Below are 13,943 nucleotides of genomic sequence, written 5' to 3' on the forward strand. Positions count from 1 at the left end.
CTTTCCATTATTATCCGCATTCCATATTCGATTTCTTGGAACCCAATTGCTTCTCTTATCCCCTTCGCGATGTTCTTCATCTTCCCCCCGAAGCCAGATACTGTTCATTGATAAGGCTCTACATGATTGGGCACGCAAAGACAAATCCCACCCTAATTCAGCAATTTCCACCCCAAGCGACATCTTAGCTTCACAAAACGAGTCGCTATGCCCCAAGCATCCACAGTAGAAACAGAACAGAGATAATCGCTCATAATTAAATCTAACATATGAACATCTTCCATTAAACATAACCTATTTTTTCCTTTTCAATGGTCGTCTGATATCTATCTGGGCCCTTATACGCATGTAATTACGATTCTCCTTCCCTACATTTGCACCATCATATTCCAAAAAATTCCTCAAGAAGTTACCCAATTGTACTGCTAATTTTTCAGAAAATAAACCAACAGGGACATCATGAATTTGTATCCAAAAAGGGGTAAATATTAATGGCACTTTTAACAGGTCCTCCCCCCATTGTAATTTATAAAGAACCAACAAGTGATTATTAAAAGTCCAAGGTGAGCCCTTTATAACCCGCTCCACGTCCATTATATTATAAAATTGGAATAACTACCTTTTGTCTCCCAAATCTCGAATCTGAACTCCACGGCCCAGATGCCACAAATTTGCCATCGTGCTTTTCATGGCCAGGAAGTGGATTATACTGGCCATTAGAAAGCAACCTACCAGTTGGAACTCACTCCTTTCGCTTCCTGAGATTGGATCCATTGGAATTTCAAAAATTTCATCCTCTTCTTCATTAAGTGTCAGACTTGCTAATTCGGTTTCCATTGTTACAGGTATCGACCACAAAACTAGAGAATCTTTAATTCAAGCAGAGACTAAAGACTAATTCACGAGCAAGACTTACGAAAGTATGAAAGAATGCCAGAAACAAAAGACAAGAAACAAGAAAACCTAGATATTCATGCCAGCGACGGCAGACTTTTGACTCAAATTCAATTTAAATAAATATAAAATGTCTTAAATTTAATTATTAAATATGTATAATATTAAATAAAAATTGTTAGAATACGAAAAAAAGGAAAAAATTGTTAATAAATTATACAAAAATTTTGTTAACTATAGGAGTTGTTGACTAACCATGAGTAGCTCAAGTTTTCATTCTAGTTACTTGAAGAATTGTTTGAAATATAGTTTTTTTTTTAATAATCTTATTATAAGTTCTGATTATATTTTTTCTTTTTGATACAATGTTTAGAACTATTCATAGTCCCTTCCGTATTTATAAATAGGAGGATAATGTGCTTCAACACACTCAAATCCATATCCTCCTGCATTGACAACAATACCCATACTAATTGAGTTAAGATTCAATAGGCCATTATTTAAAATATAATTGAAATATTTGATTGAGTGTTGAAAAGTCAAGTGACTGAAATCAAACCCCGGCAATCTATAATACCAAAAAAAATCATTTTACTTACTCAATTTATATGGTAATGAATTATTATAGTAACTCTACAAAGATCATTTTTTAAATGATAATTTATTTAGTGAATATGAGCATTCCTCGAAAAACAATTGAAAATTGATAATTTATAGATAAACGTATTTACAGATGAAATTAGATCGGATAAAAGTGGAATGTATTTTTAAAGTCAAATTAATATTGTAAGTAAAAAGTCGTATTAATATTTCATATTTTGATAGGTTGAACTTGGGAAAAACTTTATTAATATATTAGAAATTTTGTATCTATTTTATTATTGAAGTACATAAATGTATATTTATTTATAACATGATTGATTAAGTTGGTGTTACAAGTAAACTTGAAATCGTTAAATTGTGAAAATTATTTCAAAGCCCTTTTAATAAAGGATCAAATATTTGTAAATAGAATTTAAATATTTTTTCCTTTCACCTACATAGTTTTTAATTATAAGATATGTATTTATTTCTTTTGTTGATGAAAGAGATCACAATTTATACTTTAAAAATTAAAATAATATCTTAAATTTATCAAATATCACTTAAGCATTCTTGGGTTTAAGATTAAAATCTTTTGATAAATTATTTTATAGAATTATAAGAAGAAATAGCTAAAATTAATCATGTATCCATGTTGAATAATTCATCACATACTTTCAAATCCTACTAACAAAAAACAAAATTATTAATTTCCAACATGTCCAATAGCATAACTCATACAATCAGTTGTAGACTTAAAATTCAACATCATTATTAATACAATAAACAAGTGTCCTTTTCCAACCTATCACTTGAAAGCTAAAAAAAACAAATGTTTCATTACTAGCTTTTTTAGCTTATTTGTAGATACAAAACATTAATAAAGAAGCACTTTTCCTGAACTAAGCCTCTCAAGTCCATCCTTATGGCATCTAAGGTACCTACAACATAAGAAAACCAAGTAATCTTTTATTCTTTCTTTATTTCGTTTGAACATAATATTTATCTCAAAAGTAGGGGAAATGTTCATTAAGATGATATTATTACCTGTTGATGAGCAACATATTTAAGTTTGAACCTCTCTACGTGATCGAGTTGGATAAAACTTGTTCCTAATGGAACAAAGCTTGATAAAAACATCACTCATGTCCATACGCTCGCTTGGTGATTCAAAAGAACAAGCAAGTCCTATATCAAGTATAGTAGTCAAGCACTAAAAATGTCTATCATTTTTCAAGTTGTTCACACTAAGAATAATGTCGGCAATTGTTCCTCTTCTGACTCTCTCTTAAAATAACATGGGATTTATAATCTCGATCATTTGTTCAAGCAAAGCTGCCTTAACAAAGTTGTGAATACTTAAACCTTCTTTGAACCTTTCATCGTTTGGCATTTTTCCAGTAAACATCTCCAACAAAAGGATACCATAGCTATACACGTCACCTTTTGTTGCCAACTTGCTTCCCATGCCATATTCTACAATTAAATCATCACAAATTATATACAAAAATAATTGTAACGAAAGCTATAGAATATTAAAAAAATTTATTTTAAGTTGTATGTTTTGCTTTTAAAAAATGGAAGAAATGAACCAAGTGAACTGACCTAGTGGAGCATAACCAACAGTTCCTCTTAACCCAAGGGAGCTAAACTGATTAGTAGAATAGTTAAGCTTGTCTTCAAAAAAGATTTTTTCTAAGTCGAAGTCACTTATATGACTGTTAGAGTATGTGAATATGTTAGGCAAGTTGTTAGTCAGTTATCAAGACTGGTATATTGTTATAGGTTAATTAGCAGAAATTAGCCTATCTTCCTCATGTATATAAACCTCATCTCTATACTGATACAAACAGATTATGAATACAAAACTATTTCAGTCATTTCTTTCAATATTTTTCAATTTTATAGAGTTACTAACATGGTATCAGTCGCCTGAGTTCTGGAGGTCATTCTGCTGTCGATCCATGGAAAATTCTACTAATTTCACTGTTGACTGTGGCAGTCCTGCATTTTTCAGCTCTCGTTTGATTCAAACTTTTCCTCATCACCATACGGTAATGTTGGATGAGGGGAAATTTGTGCAATGGCAACAGCATGTCCGTTCAATAACCGAAGATTATGAACTATTAGGGTTTTTAGAAGGGGCATTACCTATTCCTCAACAATTCAACTCTTCTCTAGATGGAATTCTAAATCCAAATCCTAATGTGTCTCTGTTTGTTTAGTAAGATAAACTTCTTACTTCTTGGCTCCTTTCTACAATTAGTCATTCCTTATTGTCTTGTTTTACAGCCGCAAAATCGGCATGTGACGTCTAGAGTACTGCGAATCGTCTCTTTGCCGCTACTACTGGAGCCAAGGTATCACGTATTAGACATGAGTTACACTCCATCAAAAAAGGGACATTGTCTATTAAAAAATATGTGGCGAAGATACAAAATACCTACACCTTGCTTGAAGCATTTGGATCTGTGGTTCTAGAGGTAGAGAAGGTCGAAATTATTCTTACCAGACTCTCATCAGAGTTTGACGGGGTTCTTTCATCAGAGTTTGACGTGGTTCTTACTCTGGCTTCTTTTTGTCTGACTTTCTTCCTCTAAAGAAGGTTATCGATGTACTCATGGAATTTGAGAGCCTTCAGGCTCGTGCGATGACCGATGCGTCCTTCCACACTCATTTGGTGGAGGCTACCTTATCGACACCGGTGGCAAAGCCCGTACGTGGTGATTGTCCACCATCTTCTGGTCGTGGGCGAGGGTTCGAACCTCGGCTTCAATGTCAGATTTGTAGTATGTATGGAAATGTGGCACAAAAGTGCTATTATCGGTTTGATCGTGATTATGGTGGCTCATCCACTCTGACCATGGCTCCGAAACTATCTAGACGGGCTGGTTACGAATCGTACGATAATGTGGTGGCTCACCTGGCTAGTATTCGTCAATAGGTGGTGGTCTAGGACTGTACTCGGGTCCGTCAATGGTGCATCCGTTCGCATCTACTTGGGACAGGAGGTTTCCAAATTTTGCTATGGTAAATCAGTCATCTACTAGGGTTCATACTTTTTTTAATGGTTGTGATTTTGGTGCAGGCCAACACAGACAATCAGTCTGGCCAAATGCTGGAGTAGGCCCTTATTTTGGCACAAATATGCCACCTGCCATGGGTCCACATTATGGGCCTTCCTCTCTTGGGCTTGTTGGTGCTCATAGACCGCCCACCTCATCTCATGGTGTTGGACCATATAGTAGGCCGACACCTACGGATCTGATTCTTGGCCAATCTTCTGGGTTGAACGCCAATTTGGTTGGGTTTGACAATGCTGGTAATTTTTTGGCACAAAATCATGGGTACAATGTGCCGTGGCGCACTAAACTGAGGGAGCGTGCTCATAACATTAATGCCTCGCCATGCGTTGGGTTGCCTCATCTCCTTAATTTTCATGCATCTAATTATTTGACCACGTCTAGGTCCAATGCCAATACTACTCAATATAGGTCAAATTTTGATAATGAAAACTCGTATATTCCTATTCCTGTAGGGACCACATCTTGGTGTCCTAACTCTAGGGCTACACACCATGTCTGTCGAAAGGCTACCGCTTTGCACGAGTCCATGCCATACTTAGGTACATCTCCTCTCCTTATAGGTGATGGGACTCCTACAAAAATATCATGTGCTGGGGATTCTAGTTTACTTACAACAAGTAAGATGCTCCATCTATCTAATGTTCTGTGCGTTCCAAGTATCTGAAAGAACTTTTTATCTATATCTCAATTTGCTAAGGACAACAATGTATTTTTTAAATTTCATCCATCTTATTATGTTGTTAAGGACATCTTGGCTTGGGAAATTTTACTGCGAGGCCACACACGTGATGGGGTCTATTATTTTTCACCGATTCCTTCGGGTTCATCAATCAATGACCCTTCTACACTCAACACTAGTCTTTCAACTTCCAACACTAGTGATGATTTGTTTGCCTTATGGCACCGCAAACTTGGTTATCTATTTGCTTCAATTGTTAAAATTGTTCTTGATAAATGTAAAATTGTCTCCAATAAAATGTGCCTTGATAATATTTGTATTGCATGTCAAAAAGGGAAGTCTCACAAACTGCCTTTTTTTAACTTTGCTACTAAATATAAGGATTTTTTTGACCTGGTTGTCTCTGACTTGTGGGGCCTGACATCAGTTGCATGTGGCAATAATTTGTATTATATTTCATTCATCAACATGCATAGTAGGTTTACTTGGATTTATCTTATTAACCTTAAGTCTCAAGTAGTAGAGTGTTTTCTTCAATTTCAGAAGATGGTTCAAACTCAGTTTGGGAAAGGCATTAAAATGTTTCAAAGTGATTAGGGTGGCGAATATTGAGCGTTCATGCAAAATCTCACTAATCTTGGGATAATTCATCGTCTATCCTGTCCTCACACGTCAAAGCAGAATGGAGTCACTGAACGAAAGTATAGGCACATTGTGGAGACTGGGCTTACTCTATTAGCTCAAGCAAATCTACCCATGGACTATTGGGGCTATGTTTTTTGTAGTGCAGTGCATCTCATAAACCGTCTACCTACTCTAGTGTTAAAAGAACAATCCCCATATCAGATTCTGCATGGTCATGAACCTACATATGATCATTTAAGGGTCTTTAGGTGCTGCTGTTTTCCCTATTTGCGTCCGTTTACACAACACAAGTTGGATTTTCGCTCTCAGCCGTGTACATTTTTGGGATACAACTCTCAACATAAAGGGTATCTTTGTCTCACTCCTAATGGTAAGATAATTGTTTCTGGTCATATTGTTTTTTATGAACGACAATTTTTGTTTTCTTCTCCTACCATGCCCACAGTTACTCCTCGTTCGACTGTCTCCACGTATGTTTCGCTGGTTAAGTCTACTACCTTTCAACCTACTATCATAGTTGTGACAACCACTATTGCTTTACCTTCACATAACCCCATATGGTCTACGTCCGGTGATCTCTTGACAGAGTTACGAACTACTCATGAGAGTTTTTGGCCCTCAATCTCAAACACTGGAGGTTTGTCTGTTCAAGGAAATACTCCGAGTATAGTTTCTTTGGCACCTCCGTCTGTTCAACTAGTGAATACTCATACTATGATTACTAGATCTAAGGCTGGAATTTTTAAACTTAAGGCTTTGTCTGTTGAAACCGTTGACTATGAACCACGCACAGTTGAAGAAACATTGCTGATCCAAAATGGAAACTAGCCGTTCAAGCTGAGTTTGATGCCCTTATGGCTAATGCCACCTAGGAGCTTGTTTCTCTCCCTTGTGGATGGAAGGTTATAGGATGTAAATGGCTTTTTAAGTTAAACAAAAACTTTGATGGGACCATTGCTTGGCGCAAGGCTCGACTAGTTGTGAAAGGATGTTCACAGGTTCCTGGGTGTGATTTTAAGGAAAAGTTTAGCCCAGTGGTCAAATCTGCGACCATTCAAACCATATTAACGGTTACAGTTTCTCTAGGTTGGCAACTGTGTCAAGTCGATGTCAATAATGCATTTTTAAATAGTGATCTGACCAATGAAGTCTTCATGCAACAACCTCCAAGTGTTCAAAGTGGTCCGGATGGTGAACAGTTATTATGTCATCTGACAAAGGCATTATACAGGTTGCGTCAAGCACCACGTGCATGGTTTGATAAATTGAAACATTTTCTTGTTTCTACTAGATTTTGTATATCCAAATCTGATGTGTCTCTATTTGTTCGAGTAAGGATCGAGTCTGTTCTCTATGTTTTGGTTTATGTGGATGATATTATTGTCACAAGAAGCACGACTGATAGTAGAAATAGTTTTATTCAATTGTTACATAAAGAGTTTTCTTTAAAGAACATGGGGGATCTCCACTACTTCTTAAGTGTTGAAGTTACTCGATCTTCCACTAGGAGTCTGCACTTATGCCAGTGCAAGTACGTCAGAGATCTTCTTGATAGGAGTTCCTTAACCAATGCTAAAAGTGTTCATACACCAATGATCAGTTTATCCACGTTGTCTAAAGATGAGGGCGAACGTCTTGTTGATCCTACGGAGTATCGTAATCTTGCTGGTGCACTTCAATATGTGGTGTTGATTCAGCCAGATATTGCTTATGCTGTGAATTGTGTCTGCCAATTTATGCATGCGCCTTCTTTAGCCCATTTGGTTGCATTAAAGAGGATTTTAAGGTATTTACGAGGGACTATTGATCATGGCCAGATTTTTCGTCCATTCAACAGACTATCTTTTGTCGGTTATGTTGATTCAAATTGGGGGTTGGATTTTGATGATCGCCGGTCTATGACAGGATATTGTGTGTACTTTGGCAATACACCCATCTCAATTTGTTCGAAAAAGTAACAAGTTCTTTCTTGATCAATAGCAAAAGCCGAATATCGAAGTCTTGCTGCCGCTACTAGTGATATTATATAGTTAATCTCTCTGTTAACAGAGTTACAAATTCATTATGCTGCCTTTCCTACTATTTGGTGTGACAATTCTAGTGCAATAGCGGTTGCTGCCAATCCGGTTTTACATTCTAAGTTCAAACATATTGAACTGGACCTATTTTTTGTTCATGAGAAGGTAGCTGACAGTTCAATCATTGTTGGTGAGGTTCTAAAGTGTGACCAAGTTACTGATTTTTTATAAAACTATTGTTTGTCTCTTTGTTTACTCGATTTCAGACTTTGCTTTGTGTCTTGCCTATTGAGAAACTGGGTGAATGTTAGAGTATGTGAATGTGTTAGGCAGGTTGTTAGTCAGTTATCAAGATTGGTATATTGTTATAGGTTAGTTAGCAGAAGTTAGCCTATCTTCCTCATGTATATAAGCTTCATCTTTGTACTGATACAAACAGATTATGAATACAAAACTATTTTAGTCATTTCTTTCAATCTTTTCAATTTTATAGAGTTACTAACAATGACCAACCATTTCTCATCGAGTAGAATATTGTTGACTTGATATCACAATGAATGATCAATGTTTCGCCATGATGGTGCAAATATTCTAGTGCATGGGCAACATCTATGGACACATTAACTCTTTGAAAGAAGTTAAATTTTCTCGTTGTCTCCAATTCATGCATGCCAATAGATCGATGCAGCCAGTCCTCTAAGCTTCCATTTTCCATGAACTCATAAACCAAGGCTTTAAAACCATTGCCTTGATAACCAAAACATAAAATGGTTGTTAATACCTTGACTAGATTTCAGTGTCGAATGTCCTTCAAGGCCTCACATTTAGCCAAAAAGCTCCTAGAAGCTCGCCAATTCAGAAGATTAAACACCTTTATTGCAATAAATGCTCCATTTTCTTCAATAACTCCATTGTATATAAAGCCAAAACTTCCTGAACCAACCAAATTTTGCATGGAGAATTCGTCAGTTGCCCTTAGGATGCTTTGGTATGATAACTGTAAAAGAAAATTTTCTACACAAGTTGTTGTTGGTTGTTGCTCTTTCTTCTTTCTAAACCTCATGATGAGGAAAAAAAATAATATCAAACTCACTCCTAAAGCCACAACAACAACTGCAATTATTAATCTAAGGGAAGTATTTGATGACGTTTTTGAGTTACATCTTAGCAAGTGTAACTCAGGGATGCCTCCACAAAGCTTATTGTTTCCCTCAACAAATGTAGCACTTGCATTCTTAAATACTCCTTCACTTGGTATCACTCCCTCAAAATCATTGAAAGAAAGATTGAATATTTCAATGAACTCAAAGACAAAGGAATGGGCCCTTCAAACAAGTTGCCATCCAAGAACAACTTCTCTAGGCTTACACAATTACCAAGTTTGTTTGGAAGTAAACCAAATAACCTGTTTTGGGAAACATGGAATTCACTTAGATGTTTTATTTGTTCTACTGCCACAAGAAAGTCACTAGTCAAATTATTTGACGATAAGTCTAGTGAAATGGACATGGACGGGAATCCAAGTATTTGTGGGGGTTTTGGTCCACCAAGGTTGTTATGAGAAAGACCCATTTCAAGCATATTTTGGCGTTCACCTAAACTTGGTTTCCCTGAAAATTGTTAAAATCTAAAGCAAGTTTGGTTAACATTGTTAAGTTTCCAATAGAATAAGGAATAGTCCCATTGAGAAAATTTATATGAGCATCAAATATCGTTAGCTTTTGAAGCCTCCTAATATCAATGGGAATGGGACCTGATAGTTGATTTTGACTTATACCTAGCACCTCCAAATTGATGAGATTTCCAATGCCATGAGGAATTCTTCCCCATATTTTGTTCTCTTCCATTACTAAACGCAAGAGGGTGGTAAAAAAAATGCTAATGCATTCCGGAAATACCCCTCCAAAATTATTTTCACTTATAACTAGCACTTCTAGTTTGGTATTATTGACTAAAGTGGAAAGAAAGTGCAAGTCACCTTCTCCCCCATGTCCCAAATGGTTTGCATCTAGGAGAATTGCAAAGAGTTTATCCAACTTTTCTAAAGAAGGCACATCTCCATCTAGTCTATTACCCTCAAATTGTAGTATATTCAGATTTGAGGCGTTGGATATTGAAATAGGGATTTTTCCAGATATTTGGTTTTCTCTTACAGAAAAGAAATTAACATATGGCATAGTAATTGCTAAGTCAGAAGGCACAGTACCTTGAATCTTGTTTCCCCCTACGGAAAAGATTATAATATTGGATAGGTTGAACATTGCGACAGGAACAGTACCAGATATTGCATTATCATCTATTGAATATGAAAGATCTGTCAGTTGTTCAAGAGCTTCAGGTGTAATCCCACTAAATGAATTTCTTTTCAAAGCAAGCGTCTCCAGAGATGACAAGTTTCCCAACGATGGTGGGATACTCCCTCTCAAACTATTGTAGGCAAAACTCAAGTATTTCAAGTTTGACAAGAGACCCAAGAAAGTAGGTATTTCTCCTGTTAACTGGTTGCCTTCTATTTCAACTTCTATGAGCTTAAAACAGGAAGGAATTTCACCACTAATGGAGTTATTGGTGAGTACTAATATTTCCAATCTTCTCAAACGATCAATTTCTCTAGGAATCTGGTTGTAGAAGTTGTTGCCCGCGAGACTGAACTCCCTGAGAAAGCTCAAATTTCCCATATATGGTGATAAAGATCCTGTGAGTTTCAGGTATTCCAATTCCAACTTGGTGACTCTTTGATGCCTGCGACCGCAAGTAACACCATGCCAGTGGCAAAAGTGAATGGAACTATTCCAGGACTCCGTAACTCTAAGTTGATCTCCAATTATCTTTGATTTGAAATGGAGTAAAGCTTTTTGATCAATGTCATTTCCTCTAACTACAGGGCTTGTTAAACCAAGCAAGTTAAGACCCGGCAAGCTGAAGTATGGCAGAAGAATTATGACTTCAATGTAAACGAGGAAACGAGAGTTGGACGCTACCATATGCTTTCTTGATAGCTCCATCAACTTGAATCAGTTTCTTATTTGATGAGATTGGTTTGTACTTGAGAGTAGTTTGTTCATCAACAACAACTAGAATGCAATATATGCAGTTTTTGAACTTTGATATTATCTTGTTCCATCTTCCGTCAATTGGTTTAAGTTTTGTAACTTTGAAAGTCATGTGGGTACATTTTGCGTGGCCCTGCTTTAGATGCGTCTACTTCGGGTACTTTAATCAATAAATAAGTCGTATTTGCTATTTTCTAAATGCCATTAATCAATACTAGGATTGTCAACGCGAAGGAAAAGTTGTAAAAGGAAGACATTAGACATATTGCCCCAATGACTAAGCTTAAGCTGTGAAGTTTTAATAGACACCAAGGATTCTCCCGTAAGGAAAGTCATTACCTCAATGACTAAGCCATATGAGAAGACGAAACGTAAGACATAGATATGTTTTCCCCCCTTCAGTGAAAGTAATTCAAAGCTGAATGTTCATTAAGCAGTGATTGTTTTTCTTGTTTTATCATTTAGCAGTAATTTAAAGCTTAATTTTACTAAGCAATAATTGATGCACTTCCCCTCCACCTTCTACGTTTAACTTTTATCAATCTTTCTTGTGTAGAAAATGATAGAAGGCGACTTGAAGTAAACGTTGGATTCTATGGAGGAAATAATTATATTTGGAGCCCCACAGTGACAATTCTTTGTGGGAAAAAATGTTAAGTTTTGATTTCTGAAGTCACAATGCCATTTTTCAAGCAATGAATCAAACATAGTAGTGTTAAAATCCATTTATCTATAATTACATCAATCAAAATAAGTTGGAGATCTTTTCAAATAACATTTTGCCTCATTTATTAAAAAAATATGTAAATTAATTCATATATGTTAGATCCAAAAGTAAAATAGACTTTTTGTTAAAAAATTTATCAGTTTTTATGGTTATAAATCGATCTTTGTATATCAGCATGAGCTATACGTAATATGTCACGTGTTATTATTTGGTTACTCCGTTAATCACATTAATTTTTAACAATACAAATAGATAAAATTATTTCTAGAGATAATCAATTTATTTACTATTTCAAAATGAAATGTAATGCAAAAGCTAATTACTGAAGTTAAAACCAAATTAAGAAACTTTTTGGAAAAATGGAAATTGGGAAAGTTCTCACAACAGTTTTAATATTTTTATAATATAATAATATATGATTATATGAGATTTTTGGTAATGAGAGAAATCAAAGTTAACCTTGAAATGAAGGCCTAATTTGGTTCGTCAAAACAAAGAGGCTTATTTTTCAAATTGGTAGGTGTGTTATTGTGAATAATATCACGATTTTTTGAATTTTTAATTTCAAGAAAAAATTATTTTTATTTTTTTATTTTTAACATTTATATTTTTATCAAAATAGATAGAAAAATTAATGTTTGTTAATTTTATTTACGTGGATATGGCAGCCTATATGTATGTTACAATAGTAATTAATTTTTTTAAAATTAAAACTTTAATTTTAATATTCTTTTATTTTTAAAATTTTTAATATTTAAAAATATAATTAATTGTTGGCATGACATTTACTTGAATGTTATGTTAGTAAAATTAATAAATGTTAAAAATTTTATTTATTTTTGAGTGATTTAATAAATTATATAAATTAAAAATAAAATATTAAATGAATGAATAAAATAATTTGTTTCTTTTATAAAGTTGAAAGGGTGAAAATAAGTATTTAGGGCTGATATGAATTTGGAGCATTGGAAAATAGGTTATGTGCATCGCTTATAAAGTGGTAGGTGGGACAAAAGGGCTAGTCAAATAATGAAATTAGGGAAAGTTAATATGTGAGAAAGGAAAGGAAGGGTGGTTTGATGGGGTATTAACTTTTTTTTTTGGTGAATTAGTAAATTACAAAAATAGGATAAAGCTCGAATAATAAACACGATTAGCACGACTTGAATTCAGGTCACATTTGGGGCAATGAACACCCTTGACTATCAGGCCATCACATGAGGTTCTATTAATTAAATTTTGGACTCGCAAGCCACGGTAAAGGAACAAGTCCTATGACAAAGAAATAGGACCATACAAACATTGACGAGATGATAAAGGGAAAATAGCCCGTGTGGGGGATTATAGATGTAATGCTCGGTGGTAATGCAAACTAGGCCACCTCGAACTAGGGTTGAGCATAAAAATCGAGAAAATCGTAAAATTGATTCGAACTATTTGGTTTAGTTCGGGATTTGTATTATTCAATTCGGTTTGATTTCGAGATGATGTTTTCACTCAAACTGCACAATTTAATTCAGGTTTTGTTTTTCTAAATAGGTCTAATTTTTATTCAAATCAGACCAAATGAAATGAAAATTCTATCTTTAAAGAAATAGTTCCAATAGAATAATAAATTGAAATGTAATTCTAATTTTAGGAAAATAATTTATTAAATTTTATAATATTTTATTTATAAAAGAAATCATTTTTGTCAATTATATATATTTGATAGCTATGAATATAATTGATTATATGTCATATTATAATGACTTGGTTATAACAAATTAAAAACTAGCAACTAATTAAACTAATTAAATGAAATGACAGAAAAACAATAATTGTACGAATGATTTATGTAATAGCTTTTTTTAACAACTTTGAATTATTTATCAATTTAATAGCTTAACTAATGGTTTAATTGATTATTATGATATTAATTTAATTATTTAATTCAATTTATAAATGTATAAATAGATCTAAAGCATGTACTATTATTGTTGTGAAAAAATAAAGAATTACAATATTATATTTTTGGGCCCAAAACAAGGTGATATTGTTTATTACAAACCCAAATTTACTAAAAACTGTTTAAACCAAATCATAATTATCAATTTTAGATATTTCAATTTTTATTCAATATAGTTTCGATTTCAAATTTTAAAAACTAAATGGAACAATCCAATTCAATTTTTGTCCAAAAATCACACTCAACCAAATACACCCCTACCTTGAACTTTAAACGGAAAGCACACCTTCGGAGCATCATGTCTATTGGTG

At 34.3% G+C, this 13,943-nt stretch overlaps 1 protein-coding gene across 1 annotated transcript; it reads right to left on the minus strand.

Moving 5' to 3' along the window:
* Positions 1-9,499: 9,499 nt before the first annotated feature.
* Positions 9,500-10,909, minus strand: LOC108473097 (probable LRR receptor-like serine/threonine-protein kinase At3g47570). Its single transcript, XM_017774662.1, has one exon. It carries the CDS (start codon positions 10,907-10,909, stop codon positions 9,500-9,502), a length of 1,410 nt encoding a protein of 469 aa, XP_017630151.1.
* Positions 10,910-13,943: the final 3,034 nt, after the last annotated feature.

This window comes from Gossypium arboreum, chromosome 10 (assembly GCF_025698485.1).
Source record: "Gossypium arboreum isolate Shixiya-1 chromosome 10, ASM2569848v2, whole genome shotgun sequence".
In the NCBI taxonomy this organism is placed as follows: domain Eukaryota; kingdom Viridiplantae; phylum Streptophyta; class Magnoliopsida; order Malvales; family Malvaceae; genus Gossypium; species Gossypium arboreum.